The sequence below is a fragment of the Corvus hawaiiensis genome, chromosome 2 (genome assembly GCF_020740725.1).
Source record: "Corvus hawaiiensis isolate bCorHaw1 chromosome 2, bCorHaw1.pri.cur, whole genome shotgun sequence".
In the NCBI taxonomy this organism is placed as follows: domain Eukaryota; kingdom Metazoa; phylum Chordata; class Aves; order Passeriformes; family Corvidae; genus Corvus; species Corvus hawaiiensis.
Window position 1 is genome coordinate 45979096 of NC_063214.1, and position 20215 is coordinate 45999310.

The 20215-nt window shown below is 38.9% G+C and overlaps 1 protein-coding gene across 4 annotated transcripts in view; it reads left to right on the plus strand.

The window, feature by feature from the left end:
• Positions 1 to 15650, plus strand: part of AASDHPPT (aminoadipate-semialdehyde dehydrogenase-phosphopantetheinyl transferase) — a 41968-nt gene extending 26318 nt beyond the window's left edge. For 2 of the 4 annotated variants that reach the window (XM_048294690.1, XM_048294687.1), the window contains exon 6: positions 950 to 4955. In XM_048294690.1, the coding sequence (XP_048150647.1) occupies positions 950 to 1108 (159 nt within the window). In that variant the 3' untranslated portion in view covers positions 1109 to 4955. Of the gene's footprint in view, positions 1 to 949; positions 4956 to 9519; positions 10186 to 12670 lie in introns of those variants that run through there. The other 2 variants (XM_048294689.1, XM_048294688.1) reach the window with 2 other exon arrangements.
• The last annotated feature ends 4565 nt before the right edge of the window (positions 15651 to 20215 follow it).

The following is a 20215-nucleotide window of genomic DNA, read 5'->3' on the forward strand; positions in this document are numbered from 1 at the left end:
CACCCTCAGCAGGTTTGCTGGTGACAACGAACTGGGAGGAGTGGCTGATACACCAGAGGGTTGTATTGCCATAAAGACAGGCTCATCGAAAATGACTCAGTTTGTCTGATGTTCCAAGGAACACCACTGCAGAGGAGCCCTACTGAATTTTATGAAATACTAAACACTAAGAATATGTCACTCAAGCAAATGCGCATCTAGAAGAATCAGCTATATTTATGTTTAATTCATGCAAGCTGTACTATATGCCCTCCTGTCTGGAAACAATTACATTTGGAGATGGCATACAGCAGGCTGCACAGTAGTGTCCTCAAAAAAAAACAAAAAAAAAAAACACCCTAAAAACAAACCAAGTCTTTTTTTTCTTTGAAATGTGATTTTTTTCTTGGAGTGATGAAACTAACATGGAGACCATGACACTGTCATTTCTTAATATCTCAGTCTGCATTTAATGTGGATTTAACATGGGGAATTGCTGGTTGATTGTGACCACTAGTTTTTAAGTAGCATTTGAAGTCTGAGAGAAGCATGCAAAACCTCAGTGACTACTGGTATTGAAAAGAGTACGAATAGGCACACCTCTGTTCTCACACAATTGTCTCAAATAATCATATCTGCTGGAGAATGAAGTGCAGTTCATTTGATGGTGGTTTTTTCTTTTTTGCTGGACTTAAACACTCATTCTGTCCCACTTGGAGCATTGTATAGCCCTTGTTCCATCAGTTTTGTGAACTGTGTTTCAAGGAAAAACTATTTTTCTGTGTGGCCTGTTACATGCTTCTAATAGTTACTGCATAGCCTAAAGTAGGGGAATTGACATCAGTCTCAAATGTAGAATGTTTTCTTTCTTCTTCAGTAAGAAATACGCAGTTTAAACAGGACAGAGAATTTTACAGGAAGAAAATTGATATTTATCGATTCATGTTATGCTAATACGTGTTTTCTTTAGGTACAGTCCATGGAGCCTAACCAACCACAATTTACAGTATTGACTTTTGAAGATTTAGTTGCATCTGGTATTCCAATCGCACCTGAGGATTCTGCATATTGGGACAATTTTTGTTCAAAGCAGGAGAGTCCAGTGAAACAGAGTTCACATTCAAGATAAGACTGTGTATAAGAAAAAGAAACTTGTCAAAGTTCTTACACTGTTCTTCTGCTTAATTTGAAGTATGGGAATAAGTGCACATATGTAAATGAAACATATTTTTCCTTATTTGAGCTGACAACCTGATTTTCACATTTTCAAAATTGATGCTTCATCAGAATTAAAAAGAAGACACTGAAAGAATTCTGAACAAAAAGCCTAAACCAGCATGCTTTGTTGCAATACTTGCCTGTGGTTCTTACACTTCAGTAATTATCCATGCTAGGAACAGAAAGCAGTTGTACAATAATGTTGTTTATTAGTCGACAAGTGTTTAGTATATAAAAATGTGTTTCCATACTTATTTATGCTGAAGCTTGAATTATGATACTGCTTTTTCTATTTATAAATTATTCATTTATTCTCAGATGGACAAATAAATCCAGGAAAATTGGTACAAATTCTTGTGCTGTTAGTGTGTGGTGTGAGTGTTTGTGCAACACTTGGTGTTTGTGTAATGCCAGGCTGAAAAGGTCTGAGTCTTAGCAGTCTGGGAGCTACATCTGTGCAAAAATAGTTTGAGACAGGGAATTAACTTACAAATATTTATAGTCTTTTCACTTCTTATCTTTGTTAATTAAAGTTTCCTGCAACTTAGTATTCTTCTTTTAACAGTTCTTTTTTGTATTTTTTCCCTCAGCAACAGATACAAGCCAAGCAGCAGTTAAATTTTCCTAGGCTTGGATTTGCATCAGTCGTGGAGGGAAACCCAAAGAAAAAAAGAAAGCTATTTACTCTTTTTCCAAATAGTCTTGTAACATCTGATGACAGAATATTTTACTGTCCTGACAGTGAAGGAAGGTTTACGGAGATCTGTAGATCTTGAGTGCACATCCAGAATATTTTGTCTTCTTTTTCAAAACAAATCCTGTTTTGTGCCATTACCTCTCACTCTTCTTTTGAGAAATCATAGACACAATGTGGTCCATCTAAATTTAAGAAAACATACTGAACAGAATGATTTTTCACAAAAAGAGTTAATTTCTGTCCTACTGTTAAATATAGATCTTCATTGAATTTGAGGTTGTGTACAACTAGGCTGCACCCTGTAGTCTGGTGAACACCATGTAGAGGAGAATCTACTTGTAGAGTAACCACTGAATCCATGCCTTATTACAAAGATGAAGAAAAGTTTGAGAGAGAGGATGAGGTTTACAATTATTATACAAGCTTTTGGAGTCTGCTGTAGATAATTCTGAATTCAAACATGCTGTTAAACTCTCCTACTTCCAGTGCTGATTAATATTTTTGTTTCCATTTCCATGACTCTCTCATCCTGCATGCTAATTGTAATTTTTGGCATTTTCCTTTTTTTTCCTCTCTCCAAAACTACAAATCAGTGAAGCAATGACTTTTCCTTCCAGACTCCACAGGGGTTAAATTAGATGTTCGGTAACTTCAAATCTGAAGTTAAAAGAAATACAGAGTATTTTATATACAAATTCTAAGTTATGTATTCAAGATTGTCTTTTATAAAAATGAAATTCAACTTGAAATAAATAATTTGCAATTCACAGAGGTCCAGTACATGCCAATCAGTCACTGGACCCATTAATTGCAGCTTTGCCAGTCAATTTGAAGTTACCAACTTTTTTGCTAGGACGATGAACTGAGCTACAAATATGGGGTGAGCTGAATAAAGAAATTTCCGATCTAGATTTTGGGGGATGAGAGAATTGATTTCATATTAGAGATTACTTATTTTTGCATGGAAGCAGTGTCTCAAACCAGAAATTTTCTTTCATTGGAAAGAGTTTTAAAAGTATTTATGAAATTATTTCTAATATTGTGCTTGCATGTAAGTAGAGGACAAGCCAGTTTTGTTAAATTATAAAATGGCGCTTGGTTTTCTTGCTAGGAATATGATAGTTTTCAAGAGTATGTCTAATTAGAAAGACCTGTAAGAGTTTATTTTGGTTAGTTTTCCATGAAATAAAATCATACTTTAGCGTGGTTCATACAGAATTGTCTAAAAGACTGCAGTTTCTCACTCTGTGATTTTTTCCACGCTTTTTAATTTATACTGAACTATTTGAAAAATAAGATTAATCTCCTTTTTAATCTTCATAGCAGTAAGGTTAGGTGATGGTAATGCCTTGTGAAGAGCCACTTGAGTCAGGTTGTTTCATGTCAGTGCAAATGGACAGAATGTTACACTTGCTTTTACCTCAGTGGGAAAGAGCAGCTGGATTGGTTATGGAATTTTCAGCTAAAAGCATGCTGCTAAAAGGCCAGCAGGACGTTCTGACTCCTTATGAATGTGAATGATCCTTCTTAAAGTCAGAAGAAAGTTTTTCGGGGTATCTGTGTTGTGGAGGCACATACTGAAATAAGTGCTGCTAGTGTGTACAAATAGACTAATGTAATTTCACAGTTCTAAGACTAATTTATTTTTTAATTCACCATCACACCTTTTGCTGATAAAAAGATAATTGAGCCCTTTATCCACACATGGCTATAACACTGACTTACTTGCATTTCCACGGAACACAGTCCTAATGGCCAGAGAGTCCCTCTGCCATTTTAGAACAGCTCCAGCTTTCCTCACCAAGTCAAGTGGTCAGCCCAGTCCAGGGCAGGTGAGCTGACCTTTGCTGTCTCCCATCGTCATTCTGTCTGCAAGAAATATTCCAGTTACATCCAGAAGCCTCAGGGCCTTTATTTCCTTCTCCAGGCCCCATTCCTTCATCTGTTTTGTTTTCTAGATACTTCCACATGAGCCTTTCCCAGCAGTGGCTGCAGCTGGGTAGACTTTTTCCCTATGGAACAGGATTGACCAGCCCCCCTGTTTCTCAAATTCTCAGATTTAGGTCTTAGATCAGATCTGCTGTCCTAGGTGACATATCAACACAGCGTTTCGAAAAAGTATTTATTAACAGTCTCTGAGCAAAGAATAAATTTTAAAAGTTTTGGTTTTCAGTAAAAAGACTGTCAGAAGTGAGTAGATATGTTTTAGTTTGGACTTGTTCAGAACATTTTGTGTCTTAGATCAAAAATGCTTAAATGGATTAGGAACTTCAGGGGGTAAAACTGTGTTTAAGACAGTTTGCACCTGTGTGACAAGAGGCAGGTGCCATCTAATACGAAAATCTGTAACTTTGAAAAAGGGATCATGTGAGTTCACTCAGCCTTTTACAGAGTCTGTAAACTTACACAAGATGTAGATTGTTACTATCTTATGGGATCAAGTCCGCTGATGTTAATCAAGTATGCTTAGCTTAGACAAGAAATCAGAGATGTAGCAACAGAAGTAGTGTATATATGGTTGTTAGACATATGCTCTTGGAAACATCCAGGAAACAGCTCAACTTAAACAGCCGTCTTTACCCAAGACACTGCAATAAGGCGATGATTTGCAAAAAAGTTGGACAGATGGTTATGCAAGTCAGCATAGGCTGCCTTTTGTCGGAGCTTTACAAGAGTGCAACGTTCTACAAAGCACATAAGTAGTTCTTGGCAGAATTGATACAACCACATCTAAAACAGCAATTGAGACTGTCAGCCTTAACTGCTGCCTGATTCTGCAGGTGTTTGAACGTTCTAATACGTGCTTCATTATCCTCCAGAATAGGGTTAGTTTGGATTACTTCATTCTTTGTAGAAAACATAAGCATGAAAATAAATTCTGAATTTTCAAGAGAGACAACATTTTAAAAGTGTTTTATTTTTTTCAAAAAGTCACCTTTTGTAATACGTTATTTTCTTGAGCTGTACATGCAGTTTTTTATGGCCAGACACTATATATAAATCCTGTTTCTTCTAAGATTGGGTATAATTTCTTTACTGCAATAAAACATGGACTATTTTGTGTTTGTGTTCTCTATTTGTGGTTATTATTTTATCTTGCTATTATTTAGATCCAGACATAGGTGAGATTACTGAAACACTTGTCTAGCACTCCTTTGCTATTTTGCTATATGGGACTATGAAACTGTGCACTCTTAATGACATCCTTTGGATGAATCATGAAACAAAGGTGTGGAGTACTTAGCTGGAGTACCAGCTCTCCAGTACTTAGTTTCTTCCACAATTTTAATTTTATAACGTGCAACCTAGTTTCTGACAAATACAAAATAATGTTGGTGTATTCTGTGCTGGAGTGAGTATCTCATGTTGTGGTCCAAACTGGCATAGTGTGAAGCTTAATGCTCTTAGGAAGATGCATATTTTCAAATACAAGACTACAGTGATGCCCAGTGTTGCTTACACATGCAAGGAAATTTCTGAAGATTTGTTTTTTGATTAGGACGTAGAACACAAAGGTTCTTTAGGTTGTAGCAGGAGCTTCATACAGAAAAAAGCTCTTTTACTTGCACAAGACTTTTCTTTAAAACATTTGAAAACCTGTTTTATATTTATAAGTGATTTAAACAGTAAGAAAATGGGTATTTCAATTGAAATGCATCTTCTGTTTTCTAACACCTAGAGTACTTCCAGGGTTTGCCAGGATGCTTGTCAGGTTTGTCCTAGGGATTTAGTGATGCCTTTTGACATCTGGAGCAGGCTTGGGGCAGGAACACCAAGGTTCCCGGCATAACCAAGATGCTATGCCGGACCTATAGGCAATGCCAGAACTTGGAAGGGCTTATGGAGCTTTGGTAAATGGTGATGCTCTACTTACGAATGGCAAAGCTCTGAAGGGGTTGTGTGAGAGTTTTCTTGACATTCATACTTTGAAAGTTGTATAAATGTCTCACTTTGGATTTGGTAATTACCTCCTAAACTTACTTAGGCATACAAGTCTAGTCAGTTATTCCACATGAGCACTGATATTTTCATTGCAAACTTACCCCTTTTTTGTTACACCTGAGTAAGCTGGTGCATCATTTCCATCCTGTTTCTATATGTGTTGGTGTGCCTTGTGCTATGCCTTTGGTACCACAGGACCTCTAACACATCCATCTGAGGTACTTTGCTGCAACAGCTTTCAATGGGGTCAGTCCCAGCATGCCAACAATTCCTGCTGGCAGGTTGCCTTTGAGCTAAGAATAAAATGTTTTGGTACCATTACTAAACTCTAGTAAATTAATGGAAAAGACAAGTAGAGAAATTACGTATAAATACTTTCATGCTGTAATGCAAATAATGATAAGTAAATGTAAAAGAGAAGATGTACTAATGCTAGCTTTTAACTCACAGAGAGTTCTTAGTTTTGCTTTGTTCTAAGATCTCAAAGGAGATCAAAACTTAGTTCAATCCTATAACATGGGTTTCTGGGTTTTTTTCCCCTCAAGGTTAAATAGTAGCATCTGTATTACAACTTCAAAGTCCCAGTTAAGATTTCCCAATTGTGAGTTTCTTTTCTCCCTGTACCTTAATGTTTCCAGCCTTTGAAAAAGGTTCAGTGTTTGAAAAAATAGCTTTCCTTTAATCATGAAATAGGCTGAAGTTCACCCAAGCAGCCAGTCACATCCACGTAATCTGTGGGAATCTTTGACCAGAGACAGAAATCAGGAGCTTGGCGTGCCCTGCTTCACCCAGGCTGGTGCTGCCTGAGCAGGCGGGGATTTCTCAGCTGTTCCATGTGACCCTGGTTTGCTCAGAGGAGGGGAGGACATGCTCTTGCTTAAGTGGCTCTAAAGCTGCCTCCTGATTTCTGGAATTACCTCGCTCAGCTGAGTGACATCACTACGTGGTGCCACTGAATATTAAACTCTTGATTGTGTGACTGTTGATTTTTTGTTTCCCAGTGTTGGAGCTAAACATTCTGCCCTGTGAATTTGCTACCAGCTGTTTCCACCAATGTTTGCAGTTTTTGACTTTATATCAATATACTGCTGGTTTTGGCTTTAAGGCATCATAGATAGCAGTCTTAATAACTAGTGCAGAAGGGAAATGCAATAAGACTAGCAAAAACAGAAATAATCTTTATAAACATGATTATAGATTTTATATGCATCATTGCATGTTATATCTAGTAAGCTGTATATGTAATACTTTAACAATAGTATATAATAATTTAATAAATGTATTATATATTTATAAGTGTGGACTTCTATATATATGCACACATTGGTTTACAGTATCTTATCTTTCAATTAAGCATAGGTCTGTGTTTTCCTCTGCAATTAAGTAAGTACACAATTACCTATACATAGTTAAAATATTCGTTTGTTATTTTTCATCAGAGGGAGGTGTTTAATATATTTAAATGACTCCCAATTAAAATTACTTGGGGTTTCCATTTAAAACAGCAGTCAGGCAAAAATCTGAAAATACTGCCTTGAAAATATTTTTTCTTTAAAATGAATATCCTATTTTCTCTCAGCTTCAGCAGGAAAGTTTTCAGTAATTTATCACAGCTGCCATCAGGTGAGTGGATTCTCAGTCCTTGTATATGTTGATTGTACAATGTGCTCTTCATCCTAATTGAGAGCTGTTGTGAAAGGCACAGTGAACTGCTTATTCAATAAGGTCACTGGTCTCTTTGTAAGAGAAATGGAATTTTCCTGCAGTTGTTAAGTTCAAACACTGTTTACTGAATAGAATAATATTCTCAGCAAGCAGTGTTTGCTACCTGCATAAAAGCATTTTGTTAATCTTGTGATGGTTATGTGGTCTGCAATTAATTAGCTGCCTGTACAACATTAGGAAAATGTATTAGATTAATTCTGTATAGTAAAACTGTGTGTGGGTAGAAGTTGTACTCCAGTTTTGTACTTCCACGTACCACAATTACTATTCTCATGTGAGTGAGAACAGTGTATTACAAAGAGACTGATCTTTCTGATATCATTGTTTCTGCCTAATTGCTTGTTAGGATCTTTAGATTATTTGCTTTGTTAATTTAGAATGTTTTCCCTAGAGAGCAGTAGGATATTTATTTGCATTTCAGCTGGAGCAGCCAGGCAACTCCTGCTTTGTGGAAATCATTGTTAACTCTTGGTCACCTTTTGGGATAAAGCCAGAAAATAGCGAATTGCTCATTGCAGTGGAAGCACGTTGGTTTCAGTTGGATTGGGTAAAGTCAGACATGCTGGCTGTATGTGGCACTCGTTGTGTAAATGCCTTTAAGAAATCAGAAAATAAGCTTATTCTCTGAGGCAAGTGTTCAGTTAAGGAAGGAAGTAATGTCAGATGAAGGTAGTAATTTCTCCTAAAGGACTGCTGAAAGAGTGAAGACCCCTTGAATGGGCTAGGAGTTCTAAACCACATTTGATTTATTTATAGAAGTCAATTTGGGGACTTCAGAAGTCTTCTAATGAAAGGATTGTGGGTTTGGTTTTGTTGGGGGGTTTTTTTGAGTGACAGCAGTTTGAGTGCAGCATCGATTGGATTGAGTTGTTGAGTTTGTGGAAACAGGCTTTTAAAAGGCAAATGAAAATTCAATTGCATTAGAATTTAAATGTGTTGATGCAAGTATCTGTATGCTATGTTGTATATGTAGCATACGCACGTATACATATGCCTATATATGTACATTACGTATCTATATACACATAATCAGAATGTGTATGAACTTAAATGAACTAGAAACCAACCCCATCTTTATTGACTCTGTAACCAGAAAGTGTCAGAGAAGCGCTTCAAGACTGGGTAATACAAATGGTACACATACCTTGGGCTGATGCAAGAGAAAATTTCAGGCCTGGCAGCTGACAAATAAAAAACAGTGCCTTGAACAAATAGGAGAAGGAGCAGATTAAGAGATAATTTTTTTATCTGTTGGGAGCTTTTATTAAAAATATGTGAGTTAAAATACCGTGAAAAGGTGTGAATATAGGTAAATATCTATTTTCTTTGTCATTTAATGATTGGTACTTTGAGGGAAGTCAGTTGAAACTGAACAAACAAGACTGCATTGAATTTACTTTGCTTTAGCCCATTGGTCTTAAGGGCTTTTCTAGTTCAACATTCAGTGGGACACAGGAAAATCCATGGTATCTTTACTGTATAGGCTTGAAATATCTTTGAAAACAAGAGACCAGATGCAACTGTTTCAGAAAACAAATGCTTCTGAGAAAGAGAAGCTCTTGACATTGTGGGTTGGCAGGTGGAAAAACACCCGTTTATTAGAAAAGCTGGTCGGCACATCACAATCAAATAACTGTGGTGTCCTGCTTTGAAGAGGTGATTTCATGGTGTTTGTGTAAGGCAGAGTATCAGAAATGCTGCCTACATCTTCTTTGTGCAGTACAGGCCCTGTAGGACTTAGACAAACGTGTTCTTGGTGTCTGTAAAATAACATTACTGGTAAGAGAATAATCAAGACCACAAGTGTTAATGGAAGTTTGAATCTCAGCTCTTGTGAATTCTTCCACCCTGAGCTCCTGAGAATGGACAGCTGTTACCTTTTGTGCATGATGATTCCCCAGCTCTAAGGTATCCCATTTCTTCCATAGGACACTGAGTCAGGTGTTTGTCCATTACAGCATGCAGGGCTTCCCTCCTGGCCTTCAGGAGGCTCTCTGAGAACTCACATAAGTCAGGGAAATTTGGTAAGAAAAGTGAATCAGGCCAAACACTGCAAACCAGTCTCCCACCTGAGCTGACAGCAACTCTTTGGAAGAAGAAGCTCTAATTCTTAAGGTAAGTACAAGGGCAGCTAAAACCAGGTTCTCTACTGTGCTATTTGTGGTGAAAACTACTGTTCTAGGATTTATAGAATCTAAGATAAGAGCCCCAGTCTGTCTGTTTTTTGTTTATGTATGTCAAAGCATGTACTTTCAATTACAGATAGTACAGGACAACAGCACAGTGGGGAGGTAAGAATTAATGAGCTTCCAATTGTGGTGATAAAATGTTTTTTAAGGAGTCTTCCAATTCTGGTGGTAAAATATTTTTCTCTATTCCTTTAGCTTCCAAAGTGTAACATTTCTGCATGTCTAACATACATTTTCTTGTCATTATTATATATGACTTTTTGTTTATTTTATTGGTCTAAAATTGCCTTTGTTCTGTTTTAACCATGGAAGGGCATGTGGTTACGTTTTAACTGGATGTCTGCTAATATAAAAGTGTCATTTTAGAATTAGTGTCTGCCTGCTGGCTGTATTTCTGTGCAACCATAATAAAATCTCTTCTTGATGCCTGTGTTTCTCCTCTGTCTGTGTATCATCAGCTGAAACTGCAAGCCCCTTTTGAGAAAGAAACTGTCTCCCAGTAAAACAGAGGTTTGGTCCCAGCTGGAGCCCCTTTGCATTAGTCTAACATAAATACTGCAGGAATAATTGAATCCCACCAATGGCAAACCTAATAATCCAACAGCAGCTCCTTCGAGCTCAGATGATGTTGTTGTGCATGGGGATCATTCTGAGCTGCTGTGCTGATACAAGAATGACTTGGATGTTTGTCTCTAATACCGTAAAGTGATGGGCAGAGACCTTGGGTGGCTCCTGTGAGTGAAGACACCGCTGCCATCTTGGCACATTACATTTCTCTGTCTGAACCAGAGGTGGGTTTCAGATGAAATTTCCAGCTGGTCTCATGCCTGCCTGCTCCTCCATTTGCATTAGTAAATCTGTAATGGAATTACAGAATATCTGTGCCAGTAATGTTTATACAGCAGGCAGTATGCCAAAGGCTTGGCAATATCATAACTTAATTAAATGTGAGCTATGTATGAGCAAAAAGATAGTTCAGCTGTGCTTAGGGTATATGGCCTCTGCTTGTCAGGCTTTCCTGCTTAACCTACAACTTCTTGGACAGGGTATTTTTATCTTCTGCAGGCCAAGGTCTCTTTTGTGGTGCTGATTACGTCCCAAGCCAGTTCACAAATACTTTGTAATCACAGCACACTTCCAGCGCTCTCTTCTTGCTGTTCACATTCTTTTACCCCTTTCAGTTTAATTTCCCTCTATGGGGGACTGAGTCTGAGTCCCTCTTGCAGTGGAGATTGTCCTTCCCTTGTCTGCAAAGGCACTCTGAGCAGAGGACTCCCATTTTGTACAAGTGTAATTGAACACCTGCAGTGTAAGTCTGGATATTTTCCCTCCCACTTTTATAATTTCCCTCTTTTCTTTCTCAGTTCCTTTTTTCTTATGATGTGTTTTCCTCTTCTTCAATCTAAAGCCTCTTCTATTTTTTCTCATAAAACAAATCCACATTTTACTTCCCAGTTTGCTTCCTCTTCCTATTTTCTTCTTCACAGCCCAAAGATCTCACACTGCTGTGTGCTGGCTACAGAAGTGGGGAAGGTGCATTGAGTTAGAGTGGCTCCAGCTACCCTGTGACACTGTTTTCAGGGAGGAGCACAGTATTCCAGGTTCTGGCACAGATGATGCAATGACTGTTCACTCTTTTTGAGCAGCAGTCAGACTAGGGTTACATTGATTTAATAAACCTTTTTTACTTTCTCTTTTTTGGGGCAGAACCTGAATTTATAATGAGGCAAGGAAGGTGTATGGCTTTGTGCCACATGGGCCTCTCTGGCATTGTTTTACTTTTTACTTGGGACCTGCATCAAGTTACCAATGCATTTGCTTCCTCACGTTTGAACAGGGCTGACACATTTCTGTTATCCAGTGGTTGGATTTGTTTAGTGCCTCAGAGCCCTTGGATTCAAGCTTTTAAATAGATGAAAATGTACTGAAAAATTGTTATTACAGTTGGGTCTGTGGGTTTTGGAAAGACATCAATGGATTTTAGAGGCTTTAGTAGATTAGTGTTCAAGCAGAAATCAGCATAATCCACTGTGAAGGTTCCTGAGTGCCTCCACACGCACTACCAGCAGAATAGAGTTTAGCTATAGACTATGCCTGAATGGATTTAGGTGGCAGCCTCCACTTTCTTTACCTCTAGCAGTGCAGGTAGACCCAAGAAGCCAACTACACAGTCACTGTGAGCCCCCTGGGATGCACTGAGCCTCTGCTGCTTCTTTGGACCTTCCAGGCTGGTCCAGTCTGGTATTGAGTCAATTAAAACAAAAATGTTCAAATTATCAGTTTAATGGAAATGATGAAATCACACACAAGATAGTTACGCCTCCTCACTGAGGTGGTTGATACTAGCCAAAAGACTGCAAAAAGGAGATAACCCCACTAAAAGACTTCAAAAAACAGATACCCCAACAGTGCAGCAAGGCAAAAAGAATCACTGATTTCCTGAGGTTTGTGTGAACAGTCTGAGTGCAACTGGAACTTTTGATGAGATCATTTGCATAAAGAAAATAAAAAGTTTCATTTTAAGTCTTAAGGTATTTAGAACTTTGTAAGGATAAAATTGTTTCTCAGAGGTATCAAAATGTAGTAGATAGCTGGAGGCCACTCTGCTAAGCTGTAGGAATTGGATAAATGTTCATTTAATGTGACAAGTGAATAATTTTATGTTAGCTTAATGCTTTCAAAAGCTTTTTTTATATTTTAATTGCTTATCAATGATTTATGTTGCACACCACAGGAACAGAAACAGTGACTAGCTTAATTATGCATAAAAAGTAAAATGCTTATGATTTTATTATTTTCTGCAGTACATAATAAGTTTTCTACTATTTCCCCATGCGAAAAATATATTTCAGTATATTTGAATATATTATCCAATAAATATAAACTGAGCCTTTGCTTCTCTTCAATCTTTGTCCAACAGAATTATGAGGTCCAAATGACTCATTATGTCATCTGTGATAGAGAATTGTGTATCTGGACATTTACCTTCTGGCTGCTGACTTGTATTGGACAGTGAACAAAGCTGTAATCAAAGCAGCATTTAAACTTTACATATTACCATTTTGCTGCTTCTCTTCCACTGGATGTGTAAGATCTGCACGGAAGTCATAAGAAATGAAGAAGATTGTCATTGTGGGAATAGCATGAAGCAATCTAGAAAAAATACCTTTGAGGTTTTAAAGCACCAGCCATTTTGATAGGTTTTAAACATCTTGGGGCAGCTTCAAAAAGATCTCAGGAGCAGCCATGTCCAAAAGGTGGATGTATGAGCCTGTGAAGGGAATCTACAACCCAGAAGCCTTTAAATAGCATTCTCAATAGAAGAGGTTTTGGGCCCAGAGGGACATAAACTGTGAAAGAAGAAGCAGTATCTTCTTGTTCCTGGAGGATGGACAACAGGGCAATGCATGAGCTGGAATTCCATCATTGTAGGTGACAAGGTCCAGGAGATGAAGACCCCAGGCCTTTTATGCCCACAATCATTTTAGAAATAAGAGCAGTAGAGGCAAGACAGAACATCCCATGTCCCGCTGGGCACGCACTGAATCTCATAAACTCTTATAGTTAACAAGATAATGGGTTTGAAATTCTGTATTATGTTAATTTATTATTATGTTAATTTTTTAATTGTTAACGTTATGCCTGACTAGGGAAGGAAGATGTAATAAGCTCTGCTTTGCTGAACTCTGGCAAGAGCTGGGCAGTGTGTTATGCACAGACTGTGCCATGCAGTGGTAGCTCATGAGAAACAGACCTCAGACTCCTTGCAAGGTACAGCCCTGTACAGCAATGGAGGCAAAACTGAATTTTGGAACAAAGAGGATGGAAACAAAATAATGTGAATGCAGTGGCTATGCTAGAAAATATATAATTGCCTTTCAGAGAAGGTGAGAGGAAGGTGAGGAATACAGTTACCCTGTGCTTCCCTCCCTTTATTCTGCTATATGTCTAATGTAAAGACACTCCTCTATTCAGACCTTCTCCCTCTGTTTCAGGGGTGGGACGTGGGCAGTCATTGGGCGAGGATTGAGCTGGATATGCAGCAGGGTGGCCCAGCTGTCCCTGACACTGGGGAGGTTATTAGATGGAGTCACACAAAAGTGGTGCCTGCCCCTGCCCCTTTGTTGGCACTGAAAGCTGAATTAAGTGCCTATGCCTGAAGGCAGCAGGGGTTTGTGTGATCGCTGAGCAGCACTGCAGCCAGAAAAACTTGAAATGCACATGGGATCAAAAGCTTGTGTTGGCTGTTGATGCTGGAGCTTTTCTGCAAGTGCCTTGCTGTCACATATTTACAGGATCAGCATCCAGGTTAGCCTATGGTTAGTCCTACCTGGATGCAGCAAAGGAGAGAGTTAGAGCCAGCAGAGCCATGTGAAACAAGAAGAGTGTTTGCAGCTGGTGCTGCAGGTAATTGTCCTGTAGGCACTGACTGACAGATGGGCCAGGAGAGGGTCAGACCCTCGTGTGTGAGCTGAGGTGCTATATGGGAGCAAATGAGGCTTTCTCCTTTTTTATTCCAGGCACAGGAAATCTCCAGAAAGAATCAGAAAGCAGAGTTCACTCATCATCTAAAACATTTCTTTTTACCCTCTCTATGACTTGTCTCACCAGTTGCAAAAAGAAGAAACAATTTTAAAATTGTACTTAGGCTTCTGCTCTAGTTTTTGGTTTGGACTCACAAGCTTATCCTCTCCCTCATGTCAGATATAAAAATGCAGAGAAATTCAGATAGTGTTTGAGAATGCTTTCTGGAGAAAATCCTTTCCCAGTTTCTCTTCTCTATTCTATACTAGGCTTCTGGTTACTTTTTAATTTATTTTTTATCCATGATTTTTGGTTATAAAAATTGTGTCCTTTAAGTTTGAACAGACCAATTCTCTTCTCTAACTTTCCTTACTTCAGTATCACGTTTTATTCTTGAATTTGAAACAACTTACAGCACATGATAAAAGAATAAGAACTGTTCGAATAAATCAGCCTTGGCTGAATGGCCTTTAAAATGATCCTAAATGCCAATATAAATTTACCCTTAAATTATTTCTATAATGTAGTTATTATTTAAATTCTTGCAGGAGAACACATTTGTGGTGCTATTGCCAGACAGCTTGCAGATTTTGATGGATGTAAATGAGGATGGATTTAGCCTGGATCAGCAAAGGCAGATGTATGGGCAGACCTCTCTGCCACTGAGGTGCATCAGGCTCAAAGGCTCCCAGTGGGAATACTGGGTTCAAATTTCCAAAGGATCTGGAGCTGTGCCTAGGAAGAGTAGGGACTGTATCCACTCACTCTTGGGACCTCTGGATAGGTGTGTGTTGTATTTAACTTTTTGATTCAAATTTATTTTCAAGTTGGATCTTTTGTACAATTGTTTCAAAATTCTCCAGCCTGTTTCCACCAGATTATAGTTTGGCCCAATATTCTGGAAATAATGATCCCATTCAAAATCCACACCTTGCCTGATGCTTTCAAGGCTGGCCTTGATTTGAGTGTAGAAGTACAAGGTGTCTAATGCAATCTAATGATGCACAGAAAGTATTTATTTAAGCTAACTGGAGCATAGCATTTACGACTAGAAGCCATTTAAGTATTCTCAGAATCACTACTACTTAAGCTGTGTTTATAATGTTTATCTAAATGCAAACAAGAACATTGCTGTTCATATTCATGTTTGTCATTTTGTTTCACTTAGTTTGTCAGGAAAAGAGTTTTGATAAACTTTCTGAAAAGAATACCTACAACTATCTAAAATAAAACTTCGATCGGTGCAGGAAACAGATGAGGAGGTTTTTTATATTAAAATTCCTTGTTTAAAAAACCTGATGAAGTTTTCAGTAAATGTTTTCTGTATTAGGTGTTTAGAACAGGTCCTGTACCTTGGCATATTGCAAAATAATAAATAAAGCTAAATCAATAGGTGTTCATCCAGTTTGCCTCTCTTTGCTGTAAAAGATGTCTTTCGTCCTATTCATGATTCATACGCTTAGGCTTCTGTCCCCTTTTCACTACTGCAATTCATCAAGCAAAAGGTTGTATCTGTCACAACGCAAAGAACAGAAGTGCAGTGAGATGCTACCTCTAAAAGGTATTGCTTGACAACACAATATTAGGTCAAACACAAAGCATGTGTTGTGTAGGTGTCCTCTAGAGAAGCCTGTGGACTTTTGAGGACTCAGTTTTCAGCTAGCTCAGTTCCCTTCACTGACCTGCCCACCATGGCTTCAGTGCTGGTACCCAAGGGGGAGGTTGAGTGGCAGAGAACAGGGCATGTGGAAGAACCTCAATCACAGCCTCTAGCTGCTTCTTGTGCAGGCTTCCATACAAAAAAAAAAGGCCCATTTTTAAAGCCCAGCATTTATTTCAGCACAAAGCAATGGTGAGATATCCCTGCCTCTTACCTCACCACTTGTTGCAAAAGGAATACTGATGGTGACCAGGGTTCATGTTGAAGCCCCACAGCTAATGGTGGCATGGAGTTGATGTCTTGCTCTCCATGTGGGTGACAGAAACAGCACCTGAATTCCAGAGTGCTCCTTACTGGGAGGACCATCCTTGTAGCTACTGAGCCCAGGAGTGGGTGGTGTCTGCTGTGCCCTCAGCCTGCTCTGCAGCTTGTGGGAAGCAACCACCCATGACTGAAGCTTCACCTTTTACAAGCTACTTTTCTAGCGGTGGATTTGGCCTTTCTTGGTGCTGGGGCACAGACCCGAGAGAGGAGGAAAGTTTTAACCATGTGTTTGAATTGTCAGTGATGTGCCTTTACATTCAGCAGTGCTGAGTACATGGGTGTCCTTGGGGAAGGACACACATTATCAAATGGAGTCTATCGGTGCCCAGCACTGGGGGGCCTAAGTGCTGTGTTGGGTTTTAAATGCTGTAATTTCTGGTGTCCAGCATGAGAAGAGAGGCTCTAACTTGCTGCCTGCTTTCCTCACGGATACACTGAAAAAAGGTTAATTGGCCAGATTTATTGGTATTTGGGGCTGAATGAGTTTTTTCATACAGCTTGATTAGCTCTCCAAAGAGATGCTCCAAGTTATGTTTCCTCAGGGAACAAGCAATTTGTGGGAGTTCCTTCTGAGTACTTCCCATTCCCCATCTACCACTCCCCACCCCAAAAGCACACACTTTCCCTTGGCACTCAGTTGTCAATCGGCCTCGGAGCAGCACCACCTCCCAGGTTACTCCGCCTTTCATGCAGCTCAGTTTCTAACCACATTAACATACAATGTGTGTTTTGGGCAAAGGCTCCTCTCATTTCTTGGAGGCACTTCTCTGCTTTTTGGTTTTACTCTGAGTGAAAGGTGAACACTGATGTTCTTGGCTTTGGGGGTCTTCATCCACTCTCCTGGTTAAAAAATTTAATAGTGGCTTATCTAAGCAGGGTGGTGCCTTCTCTTCTGAGAAATTAATCCTTAAGAGCTCACACAAGATGTTGAAGATGTAAAAGCCTTAACATCAGCGACAAATTGGGGAAATAGTGGTTTCAAAAATAATTCTAAATGAAAGTATTTAAGTGACTTGCAGTACATTAAAATTTATCATGTCATATTATACATTACCAAACCCCCCCCCTAAGAAACAGAACAACAGATGCAAGGTTACTGTATCATCACTGTTATTTTGAGAAGCAATATTATGCTTTGTGCTTTGCACAATGCTGCATTGGTGACAGGTCAGAGAATTACTTCAAGAATGCAATTTCATTTGTGCCGACGACAACTGCTTTGGAGAGTGTGTACTGACTTCAGTGAGAATGGCAACTTACATCCAGCCTAACATGGAGTCAGCACTGGTGCTCGTGTAGGGAGCAGGTGTTTATTTTGCAGTCTGTCCCCAGTGCAGATGCCTTGCAGGAGGCAGGAATGGCTCCTGCACTGCTGGTCTGAGGTGTCTGCAACTGAAGGCACTTCCCCAGAGAATATGAAGTATTCTTTGTCTTTATTTCTGTAACCTAAGAGCACTTCAAAAGTCTATCTAAAAATGGCAGGAAAGCAGAACAGTAACTTGACTTGTCTTAGACTAGCACTCTCCAGGAGAGGAGAAATAGGAGACTAATAATTACTAACCTTTCCTGGAAAATTGCTTGTCTAAATAGCTAAAGCCACTGTAAGTCACTATTAAACCCAATGACCAAGTGTTGCTGGGGAAAGAGCATTTCTTAAAAATCTTGCATAGCTGTTTTCCATTCATTTTTAAACAATCATCTGTGATTACTTCAATTTTCAAGATGCAATGTACAGAGAGAGCTCTGAAACTCATTGCTTTTCACTGTTCAAGCCTTATACAGCTGAACCTGTTAGAATAAAACCATCTAAGAATGTACAAAGTAGATAAGGGGTTATTTTTGCTTTCTGATAGAAGTGGAGGAATTTTTTAGTAAACCACTTCAATTCGGCATTTTTAGGTGAAATTGCAGAGGTTAATATGTGCGGTTAAGATAGAGCTTCTGAAAAAATTGTGTCTTGATAGTTATTTGGAAGCTATTAGCTACAACCTGAATCATCGAAAATATAACAGTTACTGTTTGCACTATGAGTTTTTCATATCTTGAACATTATGGAAAACTTCTAATAAGTGGTTAAAAAAAAAAAATAAAGATTTGAGTGCCAGCAACAGAAGCCAAAAGGAAGGTGAAGACAGTCCAGAGATTTATATGTTTCTCAGAAATAATTGCTCTTCTCTTTGCAAGCAAAGGTCACTTCAAGAAGTATGAGATATTGCAATAAGAGAATTTTCAAAATAAATTAAAATCAGGTGTGAAATCTTTTGGAAGATAGTATAAGATGGAAACCAACTGAATTTGCTGAGTTATAAACAACTTCTCCAACTGGATGTATGACAAATGAATGGCTGTGCCACTTGAATCAGCATGGAAATTCTGCAGCACTTCATGCCAGATCTGAAATGGGAGAGGTTGCTAGTTATCTCTGCAGCATTTCAAAACTGTAGAAAAGAAATTAAATTAACTATGCAAAATAAATCCCCAATATAAAAAATTGTGCACTCAGATGTGAATTTTCCCACCTGGAGAAGAATGGCTGTCAACAGTGAGGTAATGCCTGAAAGTCAAGCGAGAGGATGCAGTCTGGCTGTTGCTTTGAGTTCAGGGGCCATCTGAAAGTGAACAAGTGACCCAAAGGCAGCATCCAGGTTAAAAAGTTTTTGCAACTTTTCATGAAAAACACTGCTTATACTGATTAATATTAATATTAAAATAAATGCCATAAACATATAGAGGAAAAACCCACCTCTCTGCAGAAGTACTTATGATCCAAGCAATGAGCCAAACACAGAGAGTGAAAAGGGTAAAGGGATGGAAATGAAGATTTTTTTCTAGTTCATTCATCAGTTTCTGATAGGAACACCAGCACAGCAAATGCATGGAAGTTTCCAAGGGGAAAAATAAGGAAATATGAACCCTTTGTGTGTTGATGGCTCTACACCAAGCATCAGGCTCCTGCTCCACAGTACTGACCAGCTCATCCCTTGGCTGCTGAGAGGAGCCCCAGTCCCTGCCTACGAAAAGCGCTGCAGAAGTGAAATAAGTGTAAGAGGTTGAATAAGTTGCAAATCATTGGGTGGGAAAGCAGGGACAAAGGCTTGGATTTTCCTTATAGAGCTGCCTACTTAAGCAGGATAGTGTTGCAGGCATTGACATGCTTCTCTTTGTTTAAATGGGCACCACAAGCAGATTATTTTGATGGCAGCACTATGCTCAGAGACCCAGACTATCATTTCTTTTTCACTTCATCAAGCTCCCTTTCACTTTCACTGTCAATTAAACCCGAGAAAAATCTCACTTCGCCTCTTCCCCTCTCCAGAGTACCCCAGTACAGTTACAGAGAGGTGAGAATGGAGAGAGGGTTTGTTTGCAACATTCACTGTCTTTAACAGTGACTTATCTCTCCTTTTCATTTTTTTTAACTGCTCCTTTGCCAACATCATTCTCCTGACAGTATTTGATTACAAGTAGCACCATGGCACAGAATGAGATAATATTTGGTATTGAGAACAAAATTTACATTTGTCTGAGAGAAATAGGTGCCACATAATTTTAATTTGCTATCAAGTACTCACCTGTAGGATGATATAATAGTTAAATACTCCTTTTCAGAGTTTCTTAAAACACTCCTTTGCTCTCCCCCCAACCACCAAGCCTGTCTTGTCACTACAGATGGTTATCAGGTTGGTCAGGCAGAATTTCACCTTCATAAGTCCACGCTGATGTGTGCAAGCACAACCAGAGTGCACTCAGTCACCTCCTCCAGCTTCTGATAAAGATGTTAAGCAGACAGGTCCCAGTGTGTGGTACTTCCGTTGAACCACTCTGTACTGCTCTCCTGTTGAAAAATCTGGTCATTTTATAACCAAAGGCAGTCAAGATGGTCAGGCAGAGTTTATCCTCAGTAAATCTTTACCAACTGTTCCCAGCCAGCTGCTTCTTGTCCTCGAAAATGTTCTG